Genomic DNA, 15,972 nt, shown 5'->3' with positions numbered 1-15,972 from the left:
TATGCTTAGCCTCAGTAATTTATTCCAGATTATACCAAACAGATTTTCAAATGGTCATACCAGTTTACTTCCCTACAGGCAATAAGAGTATGAGAATTCCAGTTGTTTCACATCCTCACCAGTATTTGATATTGTCAGTCTTTTAAAATTTAGCCATCCTGATGATATGCAGTGATATCTCTATGGGCTTTATGTGTTCCCTAATTGCTAATGAAATTGAAAACCTTTTCATAGCCATTTGGATATCCTCTTTTGTGATATTACTATTAAGTCTGTTAACCATTAAGTTTAATAATATGCTTGTCTTTTTTCTAATTAATATATAAGAACTTTTTATTCATTCTGGATACAAGTTTGGTGGTTATATGTGTTATATGTATATGTGCAGAAATATCTTCTTCCTTCGATGGTCTGCCTTTTCACTCCTTTAATGAGTCTTCTCAAAAATCATCAGTGCCTTTTATTTTCTATTTAAGAAATCATTGCTTATTCTAAGAATTGTTTTGTGAAAGTAAAGTAGTTGCTAGAATTTTTTCCCTATATCACAATATGTTTAGAACAGTGCTTGGCATAAGGTGGTACTTAAGAAATCTTGGCCTATGCATTGCTTACTCAATGGTAGTAACAGTAGTAGGTAATAACAGGTAATTTCATCTGGGTTTCTGGTATAATTTACACTGGGCAAGGTAACGAATCTGTAGGAACCTCAATTTGGTCATCTGTGAGATAAGGACAATAAAGTTTTTATCTCAAAAGTTTGTTATAAGAATTAAATGAGGTAATCCATGTATAGTCTGTCTAGCACAGAGGTAAGCACTTAGCAAGTGATAGCTGTTATTAGTATCATGTATTATAGTTTAGAGAACATTTTTATTGCATTTTAAAGTGTGCAAATTTCAAGACATTGTGTTTGTATAGCTTTACTTCTGCTTCTTGGTGTGGAGAAGAGGCTCTAACTGCACCCCCTCTTTTTCTTTTCTGGCCGTAAGTCTCGTTAGGCTCCTCATGATTTATCCATATAAAACCCTGTTGTGTTTGTGAAACCTATCAGGATGTCCTCTCTGTCTGGGTTTCCACAACCTCCTTTCTTATTCCTGGAATGTCCCCCGTGTGTGAGGAGGCCTGCTTGAGCACTTCTCCCCTGTTAGACTTTTCACGACCTCCCATAACAATGGCATGCCTAGTTCTTTGCTTTCTGTGCACTTTTATATTAACATTTGTTGACTGAATGTGACTAGGTGTAGCTTGCTTATTTTGTTTGTACATTAAAGTATATGTCTTTTTTACCAAGCCATGAGGTTTCTAAGGGTTGGATTTGTGTATTACTGAATGAGTTGTGGATTTTCAGTGGCTGTACCAGGTCCAGAGTACTTGTGTAAGTCCTCAGTGAGTATTTGTGGGAAAAACGTGTGAACAGAAGTGACTAAATGTCTTTTAAATACCTTTAGGTGAAAATAAAGAGCCACTTGAAATCTCTACATCACAACAAGATGTATGTATTTCGCATACATCAGCTATATCTGTGGACATCATTAATGTGCTGCTGAATTTTGAAATTAAAGAGGTATGTAATTTGCATCTGCTTTTATAAAGTAGAGTGAATAAATAATGGATTTTAGAATTATCTCTACTAAAACTTGTAGATTATTGATATGAATGAAAAATTTACAGTCTATTTATAATTTATATGTAGCAGTAATGTTTCAAAATTTGAGAGTTTATTAAAGATGAGTTATATTTGAGGAATATAGTATTTCATAGTGAAAATGGTAACATGCCCAGTAATATGCTTGTTAAATGATTTTAGGATAGATGGAATGTGGCCTGCTTTGGATTTCATATAGACAAGTCAGGGAAGGAAAAAAATGACAGAAGAATGCTGTGCAAATTTTAGAAATCCTTACTCAAATAAAACATGATATGTCTACATTTTAAAAATGTTTCATTACCACTTGTGTTTTTCATTTGCAGATTCTTATTTTTTTTACTTTTTATCATTATTTTTATTGTATTTTTTCATTACCATTGAATCCCCTTACACCTCCCTCCCCCTGCAGTCACCACACTGCTGTCCTTGTGCATAGTCCTCTTTCCTTGTGGCTTGATTCCTCCGCCCCTTAAATTCCTCCCCTTCAGTAGCTGTCATACTGCTCTATGAAGCTGTCTGTTTTGCTCGTTAGTTCAGTTTGTTCATTAGACTCCACATATAAGTGAAATCATATGGTATTTGTCTCTCTCTGACTGGCTTATTTCGCTTAGCTTATCCATGCTGCACAAAGAATAAAATTTTCTTCTTTTTATGGCCAGCTAGTGTTCCATTGTGTAAATGTCCCATAGTTTTATTCACTCATCTACTGATGGACATGTGAGTTGATTCTATATCTTGGTGATTGTAAATAACACTGCAGTGAACATAGGGGTGCTTATGTTCTTTTGAATAAGTATTTTGGGTTACTTCAGATATACCAGTATTCCCAGAAATGGGGTCACTGGGTCAAAAGGCAGTTTCATTTTTAATTTTTTGAGGTATCTCCATACTGCTTGCTACAGTGTTTGCACCAGTCTGCATTTCCACCAGCAGTGAAAAAGGTTCCCCTTTCTTTACATCCTCGCCAGCACTTGCTTGTTGATTTATTGATGATAGTCATTCTGATAGTTGTGAAGTTATACCTCATTGTGGTTTTAATTTACATTTCTCTGATGATTAGTGACTTTGGCCATTCTTTCATATGTCTTTTGGTCATCTGTATGTCCTCTTTGGAGAAATGTCTGTTCAGGTCCTTTGCCCATGTATTAATTGGGTTGTTTGGTTTTCTTGGTGTTGAGTTTTATAGGTTCTTTACAAATTTTGGGTATTAACCCCTTGTCAGATGTATTGGCAAATATGTTCTCCCATTCTGTGGGTTGTCTTTTTATTTTATTGATGGTTCATCTGCAGATTCTTGAGGGAAAATTAAATGTGTTTTCCTCTTCTGTATTCACATATTTAAGAAATATTCATTGCATGTGTTTAGTGCTAAAGATACAGAGGTAAAAGGCACAGACTCTGAATACAAACAAGAAAACAACAATTAAATTTGTGTTAGTGCTTCCATTAAAGTTTGCGTGCCCGGTCAAACTTGTGGCAGTGACAGAGGGGAGGTGGGTATCTCAGCAGTCTGGTGGGGTCAGGGAGTATTTCTGGAGAGAGTGGCATTTTGAGCGGAATTTTTAGGATACAGTCTCAGAAATGGGGATCAGGCAGGGATTAGGACAGGGCAGAAAGAAAGAAAAACAGGCATAAAGATGTGAGTGGGTGAGATAGCATAGTGGATTTGGGCACTTGCAAGAACTTCCTCCCTTCATCATTAAATAGTTGTATAGAGGTTTTGTTCTTTCTTTGAGTTCAAAATAATAACCTTTTAAACAAATAAGTTCTACTTTTTGGTATGAAATACATATTTTGAAACTTTTTGTTAAACCTTTGCTTTTTTCTGGTTAATATTTATAAAGATTTTTAAGCTTTGATAATTGAAACATTGATAGATCAATCATTCTATTTGCAAATGGGCTTCATTAACATATATACATAGAAAAATCTGTAAGTCTTTTTAATGATCATCTGTAATACATAGTATTACAATTCCCTTTCCTTAGGACAGTGATTGGGGTAGGGGGGAGAAATTTACACTCTCTCCCTCATGCTGATAGCTGGCATTGTCTGAAGACATTTTTGGTTGTCACTGCCTGGGAAGATGGAGAGCCACTGGCTACCAGCGGGTAGTGACCAGTGATGCCACCAAACACCCTGCAGTGCACAGGACTGCTCCCCACCACAAAGAATTACCCAGCCTAGAATGTCAGTGGTGCCACAACCGAAAAACCTTGCCTTAGGCATCGTATAAAAATTGGCCATTTATCTACCCACTTGCAGATGGAAGCCCATCCATCAGAGTAGGACTGCTTCTGGGAATTAGGAAGAAATACTTTTTTTTAACTTTACCTTGAAGCCAGCAGCTTTAAAAATCTGAACAAGTAAATGTGCCTTCCAAAGTAAGTAGCACTTAGGCAATTTCTAGGCACAAGGGGAAGTAAATGTGTTTATATTGTGTAATATTTTGTGTTATATCACTATGGATGGTTATTAAATTGTTGAGTTATTTTCACTGTATACTAATGAAATAGTTTGTGGTAATACTGGTGCTTTTTTCTAGGTTGTGATTACTTTGATGAAGAAAGCAGAAAAGAAAGGAAGGCCTTTACATGAACTAAATGTCCTCCAGCTTGGAGTGGAAGCTCGAGTCAAAACCTATGACCTCACAGCTGAAGCTTATCTAAAAAAAATTAGCATGCGATGCTTTGAGTTTACTGGTAAATGTGAAGTACAAAGTCTTTATAAATTATCCATGTGATAGGCAGATAGTCCTAACCTTTGTCAATATTAGCGTACTTATTAGTGTCAGAGTAACTGTTTAGTTTATGTTTATGATGTTAATACAATGGTATTTGATATTTAAAATTTTATCTATAAGTTCCTATCGTAAATAAGATTATATCTAAATATGTGTATTTAGCATGAAGGAGAATACTGTCTAAAAGAAAAATGAAACATTTATCTTCAATGTCTATACATAATACTTAAGTATTTGTAAAAGGCAGCATTTCATTATAATTATGCTCTGAGAACTGATACATTAGGACATCAGAAACAAGTACAATACAATACAGAGCCCAGGGTCCCTTTTTGAAAAGGTGAGTTAATTTACTAGGAAATAGGTTTTTGTTTGTTTTTTATTTATTTTTAAAATTATATCAGTGTTTTTAATTTGTTTTTAATAACATCATACAGGGGTGAGCAAAAGTAGGTTTACAGTCTTTCTATGGAAAAAGACGCACAGGTTATGATTATTACAATAGCTTTATTACTCGCAACTGTAAACCTGCTTTTGCCTACCCCTGTATATGTATAAAAATGAAAATTAAATAATGCACAAGTATATAGAAAACATAACATTGCTGTGTAGTCTCATTCCTTACACCAAATTAAACACTACGTTATTCTTTAGTGAATATCCTTGACCTTTCAAATTCAAATTCACTTTCTAAATAGGATCGAGCCACCTTTTAAAGTTGCTGTGGGTGTTTAAAGTTTATAGGAACTCTATGGGGTAACTTGAAGTAAAGCATGTTTATATTGAGAATAATCCCTAGTTTATGTATTTTATGGTTTTGTTCTTTAATATATTCTGATTTGCTCAAATATGTAATACTAGTAGTACCAAATGTTATAACAGTTTTAATTGTTTAAAACACTTGGGGGTGCTGGTAGGGGTTGGAGGGATTGAGCAAATCAGAAAAAAAAAGAAAAAAACTGGTGGCCAAGGACAGCAGTGTGGTGATTGCATGGGAGGAGGTGGAAGGGGCTATGGGGGAATAAATGGTGATGGGCGGAGACCTGACTTGGGTGGTGAACACACAGTACAGTGTACAGATGATGTGTTGTGGAATTGTGCACCTGAAACCTATATAATATTGTTAACCAGTGTCACCTCCCAGTACATTCCATACAAAGGAAAAAAAAAAGACTTAATGAATTTACCTCCTCTTCTTTTCTTCTAGACTCTAAAGGAGAACCTATTTACATTATTAACTCTTCTAATATAACTGGTGAACCCCTTCTGAAGATGTTATTGACAAAGGTACCTAGTTTCATTTCTAGGATTTTTTAATATATGAAGTTACACAATTCCTCCACATTTAATATTTCAATTTTCTCCCTTGAATTTTTTAATTCTAAAACTGGGTGATTATAGTGAATTATGCAAGCATCTGACAATTCAGGATAATCTCAATAACCTTCTGAGTTAACCTTTTGGTTCTCAATAAGTGAGAGCATATAAAGTTCCATTGTCATTCAAAGCAAAGTGTTTAATCTGGATATGCTAGCATTTTCGTGTACCTGTTGCTTTTGAATTTTTACTTCATAGAATGTGAGAAATGCGTGTGTATGCAATTGTTTGCATGTTATTCTTTGCCTTTAAGAAATATGTTTATAGTATTGAAAAGTAAAGAATATATATAATTTTTAGTGTTTGCAACCCTGTGGCTTAATCCTCTCCTATTTGTAGGCAGACAGTGATGGACCGGGATTTAAAACCATCCACGACAACACCAAACAGAAACTGAAGGTAAATCTTTTCTAATTCACTATATATTAAAGGGTGAATTAGCTTTATAGTCATCTTTAGTTGTGAGACTATACATTCTAAAATTAAAATACAGGTGGCAGTAATAATAGCTCTAATCTTATAGATAAGATAAATGAATGTAGAGTTGAAATAAAATTCTTAACAGATTTGATTTGATTTTCTACAAAAGATTGCTTGTTTCTAAGATATGAATTAATGATTACTTGTTCAGTACAGAAATAATACACTTTTTAAGGGAATTTTGTTCACTATGGTTATTTGGTAGAAGTGTGAAACATTTGAATTGTATATTAACTTAGGATTAGAATAAATTTAAGGACAAGGCTAACAGCATGGCTCATTATAGACGTTGTTCGCAGTCCATTTAGTGTTGGTGGTTTGTCTTGGAAACCATATGTAATGTGATTGACCTAAGTAAGGCCTGGTAATACTTCCTGTATTTTTAGTTAAAACCCAGCAAGTTCTGTTGAGGTTAGAATTACCATAAGGATTGACATTGCAATAGTGAGTTCTTTTTAGAAAAAAATTTTAAGGCCCTTAATTGAATGATTCTTCTGCTACTTGTATATTTTGAAGTATAACATAAAAATGTTACCATATCTGAAATCTGCCTCTCTGATTGTTTATTATCTTAGGTTTCATTTTCATCCTTAGACTTAGTACTTCATTTGGAAGCTTTATTATCCCTCATGGGTTTTTTATCATCTGCTGTTCCATCCTCTGAACCTCCTGAGAAGGAACCTGAACTGAAGCCACTTGTGGGAGAGTCCAGAAATATCATCGTCAAAGCTGGTACCAACTTTTGAGTCACATCTAATCATTTCTGTCTGAATTTTAGTGATCATATAATGTGTACTTTCAAGCAAAGGTAAATATTGAGCACCTGAACTTTACAGCACCTCTGACAGATTAGGTTAGTTTCAAAAGAAAGCGCACTTTATCCCTGTGGCATTATAGGGTATTTAGGGGGATTTTATTTTTTCAAGATTTTACTTATTTATATATTTTTAGAGAGAGGGGAAGGAGGGAAAAGGAGAGGAGAGGAATATCGATTGGTTGCTTCTCACATGTGCCCCAAGCAGGGACTGGGCCTGCATCCCAGCATGGGCCCTGACCTGGAGCAGAACCAGCAAGCTTTCACTTTGAGGGACATTGCTCAACCAACTGAGCTACACTGGTCAAGGCTAGGGAGGGATTTTAAACACATGTTTAATATTAATCGTGTACTTATATTTTATTTTACTTTTACATAAGATTGTTTATCTATTTGCACTGATGTCTGCAGCCTTCACACCATGCAAACGAGAAAGGAAGAAATTAAAATATTAATATAATCATGCTTAGTAACAAAGGTCCATTTCAGTCAGTCAAGTAGACCTGCCAGGTGCTCAACAATTTTACGTGCTGCTGCAGGACACAAAAAAATTAATCCAAAGAAACAGTCTTCCAGTTACTCTGTATAGTTGGTTTTTAAGGTTTGATTATCCTTTGTTAACTCTTAAGGGGAAAAAATCCCAATTATCATCTTGGTGGTTAAGGATTGGTGTCCCCATGCTTTTCCATTTTATAGGAAAAGGTGTGTTTCCCTCAAGCAAGACAAAGGTCTAGGAAAATACATGCTGAATTTATCAATCAAGACCTGTACTACTGTGGGCTAGGGGGATCTATTTGATTGTGACTCTTAATACACATACAAACGCACAAACATTACAAAAATTTTTTTAAACTTCAGCTCTTTATGTTCATTCCTCATAGTTTATTTTAGGGTTTTTATGGAGAAATGGGGTGCATTCTAGATAAATTGATTCTATCATTAGTAACATGTACGTGTCATAATTAATTGAATGTATTTTATTTACTAGTATTTTAGTTTTTCATGAAATATTTTTAATCTAATATATGATACGAAAAGGAACTCAAAGTCAAAATTTAGCTTCAGTACCATTGTAGAAATTGAAAATAGAGAATTTTTTCCCAGAAGAAAAATTATACTAAAGTTTTCATCTAGCAAATCATACTTTTAAGGTGCTATTCAAGGCTACCTTTATTCTTAATTTGGAGGGCAACATGCCAGTTTTTGTCTGATGGATATTTGAAAATTGATTTAGAATCTGTATTAATTATATATAACCTTAATGAGGTCCTAATATACTTTTATTTTAGTGAATTTGAGATGATTTTGCATCTTGTATCATCTTTGCACTTTGCTAATCACAAGGTTCCTGTTACTTTTCAGTGTCCAGCAGTACTTCTCAAGATGATGTTTTTGATTTAAGGGTCACGGCTGAGTTAAATTCATTTAACGTGTTGGTCTGTGATCAGAAGTGTAACATTGCAGATATTAGAATACACGGTAAGCAGTGATTCCTTCGTGCATGTATTTCTGTTTCCCTACCTAGACCTCTAGGAAGAATGAGCTTGTGCATGGTAGATTTTTCATGAGTCACCTTTTGGTTTAATTACATTGAAGACTCTTGCAAACTTTTCACAGTTGTACTTTGAAATGTTAGAAGTAAATTTGTTATGATTCATGACTGTTATGAGATAGTCCTATGTATTTAAAAAATTTCAGAATAAGTCTAAGGCTTAACTTAATCTCTTTTGTTCTGTTTGCATTTTCAGAGTAATAGAACTTTAAGCTGTGAAATGTGTAACATGATAATATCTCACTAGGTAAAGAAAATGTCATTATCCTTCTTGTCATATTTTGTGCTTATATGGCACAAATATTTTCTTATATATCAAGAAAAGAAGTTTCTGAAAGAAATTCTGTAACTTTTTACCCACCACCAACTTGATATGAGCATGAGTTCATATATTTCCATGGGTTCTGGACCCAGTTGCCAAGGGCCAGTTTTGGCTCTAATACTGGCCAGCCTTGAGCAAATTAACTAACCTTTCTGTGCCTGAGTTTCCTTTTCTGTAAAACGGAGATAGCTATGATAATAATTTATGGGCTTGTTGTGAGGATTAAGTTTACACATTTACACGTATTAGAAAATTGCCTGGTACATAGCACGCATTTAAAAAAAGGTTAAAAATAAGTTTCATTAAACAAATACTGCATTATCTGTTATTTATTTGGTATGGTAATAGTTTGGGCTTATCACTGGGTCTCAGCTGCAGGCATCTCTCTGTACTGAGGAGCATTTTTAGAAATCATTATGCCTTTAGAAATTATGTGAACGACAAAAAATGCTTTTGGAGAGAAATCTTAGAAGATTGCATTTTAGATACAGTTTATTATGGAAAGAATAGGACTTATTCATCAAATTATATTTATTATAATTTATTATTAGAACAGTAGTGTTCATAATATAATGTTTATGAAATGACTGTTTAATCAACATTATGTTTCTTCCTGAATGACCACTTTTAGTCTTGCCAGTGCATAGGATATTTGTATTTGGTGATCTGTAATTAATTTTCCTTGGAAATTTTTGTAAATTTTCAGTTTTTATTTATGAGATACCCTTAACACTTAAAGATATTATAATCTTACTTAGGTATTTCATACATAGAAGTTGATACTTGTAATATGTATGATAGTGATTAATTTTTATTTATTCTGTGTCTTGGTGGTATATTCCGAACTTAAGTACCATCAAGTTGGTTTACTTGGATTGGGTGAAAAGTTTGTAAATGTTTCTTACAGGAATGGATGCCTCTGTTTCTGTGAAGCCAAAGGAGACTGACATGTTTGCCAGACTTCAGGATATCATCATTACAAATGTGGATTTGCTATCCATTCACAAAAAGGTAATTAAAAACAAGGTGTCTATATTGAAATTTATTTTTGTCCTTTGAGTTTCAGGGGCCTTTATTTGTTCAGTATATACTTATTGTCTGCCATGTGTCAGGTACTTTTTTAGGGATTGGACATGAATATGGTCATAGTCTGCTTTCACATTGTAAATTAGGTGATTTGTAGAAGTTATTTCTGACCGATTAAGTGCGTGATCTCTCCATTGATAAAACAGATTTTATAGAGACAGGAAAACGTTATTGTCAAGTATAATGTTTTTTTAATAATTTATTGAAAGTTGATTTTAAATGGCACTTCTTCATATATCACAGATTCTGTAATAGAAACACATTTATATTACAGTGATACTGCTATTTTGATGTAATAACCAGCTAATTTAATACTTTCAGGCTGTCTCTATTTTGGGAGATGAAGTCTTTAGGTTCCAAATGACTCTTTATCCAGGTGCCACGGAAGGGCCATCCTATGCTGATATGTCTAAAGTAGACGGCAAACTCAGTCTCAAAGTGGGTTGTATTCAAGTTGTTTATGTCCATAAATTCTTCATGTCTCTTTTGGTAAGTTCATTTGTAATATATTTATTTCTCATTGAGGCCCCAAATATCTTTGCCTATATATCTGAACCTAGATAGTCAAAATTTTTACTAATAGGGTTGTATGTAAACACTCAGATGCTGAACAGAATATTATAGTTAAGGAAATCCTTTACATGATAGATAAACAAATACATTTTTGTTATCATTGTTTTGCACATACAAACTATTGTGCTTAAACATTTTCATAGTTAAATATTTTAAAATACTTTTTAAAAAATGTAGGGCTTTTCATTGTCGTTTGTTTTATGGAATACCCTTAAAGGTAATGAGCTGAAAGAATTTTTGAGGAACTCATCAGGCAATTTGAAGGACTGATATTGGAACTTACAGCTTGTGCTTATATTTGTGACCATCAAGGCCAGAATTTTAAAAAAATTTAGTTGTTTATTTCTGTGTAACTATGGTGGGCTAAAATATGTCTGTGCCTGTTAGCAGGGCTAAAATTCAAAGCTTACAAGTCATTGATTTCTACCTAAACTATCATGCTTTACTGTTAAGGAAAGTAATTTATTTGGAGTGAGGGGAGTTTACGTTGCTTTGTGTTATTAATGGATGAGTATCACGAATCTTACTTTTAAGAATGATCTTTTCTTTATCAAGAAAAATCTTTTTTCATATTTTTCAAAATCTTTTATTTGAAATTGAGATGAAATGCATCTTACCTAAATAAAGAAGTTTTGACTCTTTTAATGATAGCAAGATTATAGACATTGAAGCATCCTTTGCCTGAGAATATATACTTAAAAAAATCTGTAGAAACAAGCTGGCAGAACTGTAGTTTTTAATAATAACTTTATTTCAGTGACTTAGAGGTATATATTTGAACTTAATTTGGGAACAGTAAAGTGCTCTCCTTCATCTCTTTATTTAAATTTGAATTTAAAATGACCAACATTCATGATTAAAAAGGAGATTTAAAAAAATTGTTACCAAAACTTGTCATAAGAACCAGATAATTCTGAAATACATAAAATGAAAGTTAAAGGACTCTTCTTTCCCAGAAGTAATTATTGTTGATATCTCAGAGTGTGTCTTTCTAGATTTTATTCTTTCCATAAACAAAATCATAGATAACATCTCTTTTATATTACCTTTTATTTAGTTTTTCTTTTTAAAGTAAATAATTTTTAAAATTTTAACTTTTTAAAATAAATCCTGCTTTGGGGGAACTCTAAATATAAGTGTCTTCCAACAGAACTTCCTCAACAATTTCCAAACTGCCAAAGAAGCTCTGGGCGCAGCCACGGTGCAGGCCGCGGAAAGAGCTGCCTCCGGCCTGAAGGACTTGGCTCAGAAGAGTTTTCGCCTTTGGGTGGATATCAGTTTGAAAGCACCAGTTATTATCATCCCGCAGTCTTCGGTGTCACCTAATGCTGTTATAGCAGATCTGGGTTTGATCAGAGTTGAGAACAAGTTTAGCTTAGTTCCTATGGAACATTGTTCTCTTCCTCCAGTCATTGACAAAATGAACATCCAGCTCACTCAGTTGAAACTCTCCAGGTATAAATTATCATCCAGTTGTGTGTCACTTAGTATAACTAGAATTTCATAAACTCTTGTGAGGGATAAAGTTCTCTGTTGATTTGTGGTTCTCATTCCTTATTTTTTCAAAATATGAAATCTTGAATATCACTGTTTCATCAGTGGTTAGTGGCAGTATACCTCATAGTATCTGCCTTTTATCTTACTCATTGTATAATGTGTTTTTTCCATTGTATAAAAACTTCCTATTACAAAATTGCAGTTTATTCAATAATACTTAATTTAGATTTTTTATTTATATTTTACTTTGCACATAACTTTTCTATAAATGGTAGAAAACTTAAAATACAATAAAATTTAAGATTTATTTCTCATTTCTAAACCTAGTCACATTTGGGAATTCTCAAATACAAATGGGCAAGTGTTGGCTCTGGTAAATGACAAGAGTACTTATTTGGTGTGCAAATAGTTGTTATCAGGCAAGCTAGGAATGAATGTTCCCATATTTTTCCTTAACTTCTGGGTTTGGTAAATTTTTCCCTTTAAGTTTGGAGAAGTACCAGTACCATAAAACTAAAGGCTAATAGGTTACCACTTCTTTGTCCTCCATTTTTAGAAGGTTATAACATCTATTTTTAGCATTGCAGTATTTGCTGTTGTGAAATAGTCTTTGTGAAAGACCGTTAATAGTGCCGTAATCCTTGGTGAGATTTGTGTCTTTGAAGCAAGCGTAGGCTCTGGTTTCGATAACTCTGCATATAAACTTGATTTACTCCAATAGAAGCCATTAGTGTTTGGGAGAATTGTATGTGGAAAATTAAATAGTATGATAGTCTTCTCTTTAAACTATAAACTTCAAAAATATAAAATAAATACTTATTTATTTTTCAGAACCATCTTGCAGGCTGGCTTACCACAATATGACATTGAAATTCTAAAACCAGTCAACATGCATTTGTCTGTACAGCGAAATTTAGCAGCAACATGGTATTTGCAAATTCCAGGGATGGAAATAAAAGGAAAACTAAAACCTATGCAGGTAAATATATGTATAAAAATATGTAAAGATTGCTAGATCGGCTTTTGTCATTGGTCATAGTGCAGTTGTGGTGTATATCAGAAGTGATGATACCTTAAGAGGGAATACTTTAACTGCAAATGAATTCATCCAGTTTTCTACATTTTCCTTTATTTCATTTTGGTCAAACACTTATTTGGTAAAGCCAGCAAGAGGTGTGAGATAAAACCTATTGGAGTCTACTGAAACTATTATTAGTAATTTTGGAAAGTAAAGTTTTAAGGCAATTAAATTATGAGTATAATGTGATTAATATTTAAATACTACATTCACAGCACCTTAGTAGTATTTTTAATTTATAAAAGCACTCTTTTAATTAGAATAGTGGATATTTTAAATAGTGCACATATGTGAGTGCTGTTTGCTAGGCATGTAAATACAGCAATATTTTTAAAAGTGCACTTGGCAGATTATGTGGAGACTCACAGGGAAGGATGATACTGGTTGAAGATGGTCATGGACGTGTTGGAATCTTTTGATTTTCGTGTGCCTGTGTGTGAAATTGTTGAGGCCAAACAGTAGGGGATAGGGTACTGAAGAGGGTGACAGAACAGAGTGTGTGGAAAACAAATAAAGATTTAGTATGTTAGTGATTTTTAATACCTGTGATTAGTTCTAAGTTAAATAGACAAGATCAAAGGAGCTGAGTTCTACTGGGGAAGAACTTAAAATTGAATTTTGTTGTAGGAATGAAGTGTGTAGTGTGAGCAGATACATTATATGAGAAACAGTGTCTGTTCAGGGTATTCATAGAGAGTCCTCTGTTCCAGAGTATGGGATGACTCAGTTTCTCTCTTACTGTTAAGATCTTAGATCTCAGGGCTAATATTTGTCCCATTTTCTTTTCTTTCAAAGATTAAAAGCAAAAGTTGAATTTAAATGTCTTATCAGTAGGAGAATGTGGGTCAAATTCTGGTCTATTCATACAATGGACATTATAAAGTAAAGTGAAGGAGCTAGAACTATACAAAGCAAAATAGGTATATCTTAAATGTAATAATGAAAAAATTGAGTTGCAAAATGATAGTGCCTTTTTAGATCACTTCAGATTTTACCACAATAAGCCAATGGACAATACTCTATATTGTTGACAGCAGTAAGTGTAAGGTAGTATTCATGGAAAGAATAATTCTCTAGTTCAGAATAGTATCTTTCTTTGAGGAGGGAAGGAGAGGGGACTGGTTCTCAGAGAAGTAAGCGCAGGGCTTCCACCACATCCACAACGGGGAAAGAGATCTGAAGCAAATATGGCAGTTTGTTGAGGCTCAACTTAGCAGGATGGTAGGTACAGTAGGGGGATTATAGTATTATCTATGCCATTTCTTTATGCTTTCTGTATTTCAAAAGAAAACAAGAAAAAGGTATCATCCAACAGTTTAATATCAAAGGGTGATCATCACTCTAACTAAAAGGATTCCCATTAAATAAAGAATGTAACTATAGTGGGTGTGGTTTTCATTGCCTAATTTGACAGAGATGCAGGCCTCTTTAAACAACCTCTCAGAATGTATATTAGTTTTCTTGGGTCCAGAGTGCAGCTAAGAAAGGATATCAGGCAGGTGACATCAAAAGTTGTTTTGGGTTGGTCAGCTTGACCATTCTTTAAGAACGGTGGGGCTACCTCTCACATTGTCCTTCAGAGTTGGTGAAGGTCAATCTGTGTCTGTGATGCAGTTGCTCTTTTCACCCACAGGAAACCAAATGAGGCAGTGAAGTTAGCTGCTCTTTCAGGCAGCTGTATCTCGGCTGGTATCACAAGGATGAAAACACAAGGAAGTTCTAGGGAGTTCAGGTGACACCTGCTACCTGAGGCTGGGGTGTGGGGCAAATGAGTAATCCCTGGTTATTATCTTATGCTACAGTATCACCCCATTTTTATTTAGGCTGGGAATCAGGCAGTTTCTCTGGTGATAGGGGCCTCATTTGGGGAACGAAAAGTACTGTGGTGTTCAGAGGAGAAAGTGCGGTGAATGCACACGTGCTCATGGGAATTTGTATTTAAGCTCTTGAAACAGGCCATATGAATCACTCCACGGGTAAGGAAAATGTATAAAAGATAGAACAATTAAAGGATTTAATGGATCTTGACAACTAGTGGCAGCTTTGTTTGTTCTGCTTTATGTTCTTCAGCCACCTGTGAGGAAGAGGAAATTATTCATATTTTAAACATTAAGAGACTTGAATTAAGGGAGCTAAGGAATTTGCCCAACAATAAAGCTTGAAAGTGGTAAAATTGTTAGAGATTTGCCTGACTCAAAAGCTCTTGCTTTATTCCTTTCTGCCACATTACCCTTTTATAAAATTAGGAGATGAATACGATACTCATTTCCTGGTTTGTGTTTTAGCTTTAAAAATACTTTGTGTGGTTTTTCTCTCACACACCCCCTACTGGGGACCTGGCCCACAACCCAGGCATGTGCCTTGACTGGGAATCGAACTGGCAATCCTGTGGTTCACAGGCTGGTGCTCAATCCACTGAGCTACATCACCCAGGGCTGAAAATACTTTATAGATGTATTTGTTACTCTTCTAGGAGATATTTCTTAATAAGTTAAATGAATGTTTTATGTATGTCCAGATGCACAGGTACTGAGAATAAGAGTTGGATTATAGGAGAGCATCTTTTTACTTGTTGGTGGAGTCCAGAAACTGAAACAGGACTCTCTGTGTGTGGAGTGGGGAGGAGAGTGAATAATAATGTGCAGCAAGGAGTTGGTATTTGGTGAGCAGAGAGAGAGAGGCGGAATGGAGATGAGGTGGTTAGGAGAAGGAAGGGAGGCACAGGTCCCGGAACGGGATGAAACAGAAAATAGCAGACACAGCAGAAGGGTGATGGAGAGCCAGAGGCAGTGGCTTGAATAT

The 15,972-nt window shown here is 34.5% G+C and overlaps 1 protein-coding gene across 5 annotated transcripts in view; it reads left to right on the top strand.

Annotated features, from left to right (window-relative positions):
- VPS13C (vacuolar protein sorting 13 homolog C) overlaps positions 1-15,972 on the top strand; it is a 183,916-nt gene that overhangs the window by 91,197 nt on the left and 76,747 nt on the right. For all 5 annotated transcript variants that reach the window (XM_037054030.1, XM_037054031.1, XM_037054029.1 and 2 more), the window contains 10 exons: positions 1,449-1,564; positions 4,194-4,350; positions 5,599-5,678; positions 6,108-6,167; positions 6,824-6,980; positions 8,425-8,541; positions 9,844-9,947; positions 10,344-10,511; positions 11,746-12,050; positions 12,924-13,071. In XM_037054030.1, coding sequence (XP_036909925.1) covers positions 1,449-1,564; positions 4,194-4,350; positions 5,599-5,678; positions 6,108-6,167; positions 6,824-6,980; positions 8,425-8,541; positions 9,844-9,947; positions 10,344-10,511; positions 11,746-12,050; positions 12,924-13,071 — 1,412 coding nt within the window. The remainder of the gene's footprint in view (positions 1-1,448; positions 1,565-4,193; positions 4,351-5,598; positions 5,679-6,107; positions 6,168-6,823; positions 6,981-8,424; positions 8,542-9,843; positions 9,948-10,343; positions 10,512-11,745; positions 12,051-12,923; positions 13,072-15,972) is intronic.

Source organism: Sturnira hondurensis, unplaced genomic scaffold (genome assembly GCF_014824575.4).
Source record: "Sturnira hondurensis isolate 20B ecotype Veracruz unplaced genomic scaffold, ASM1482457v3 Scaffold0008196, whole genome shotgun sequence".
In the NCBI taxonomy this organism is placed as follows: domain Eukaryota; kingdom Metazoa; phylum Chordata; class Mammalia; order Chiroptera; family Phyllostomidae; genus Sturnira; species Sturnira hondurensis.
Note: the sequence above shows the minus strand (reverse complement) of the source record. Positions and strands in the feature narration are given on the sequence as shown.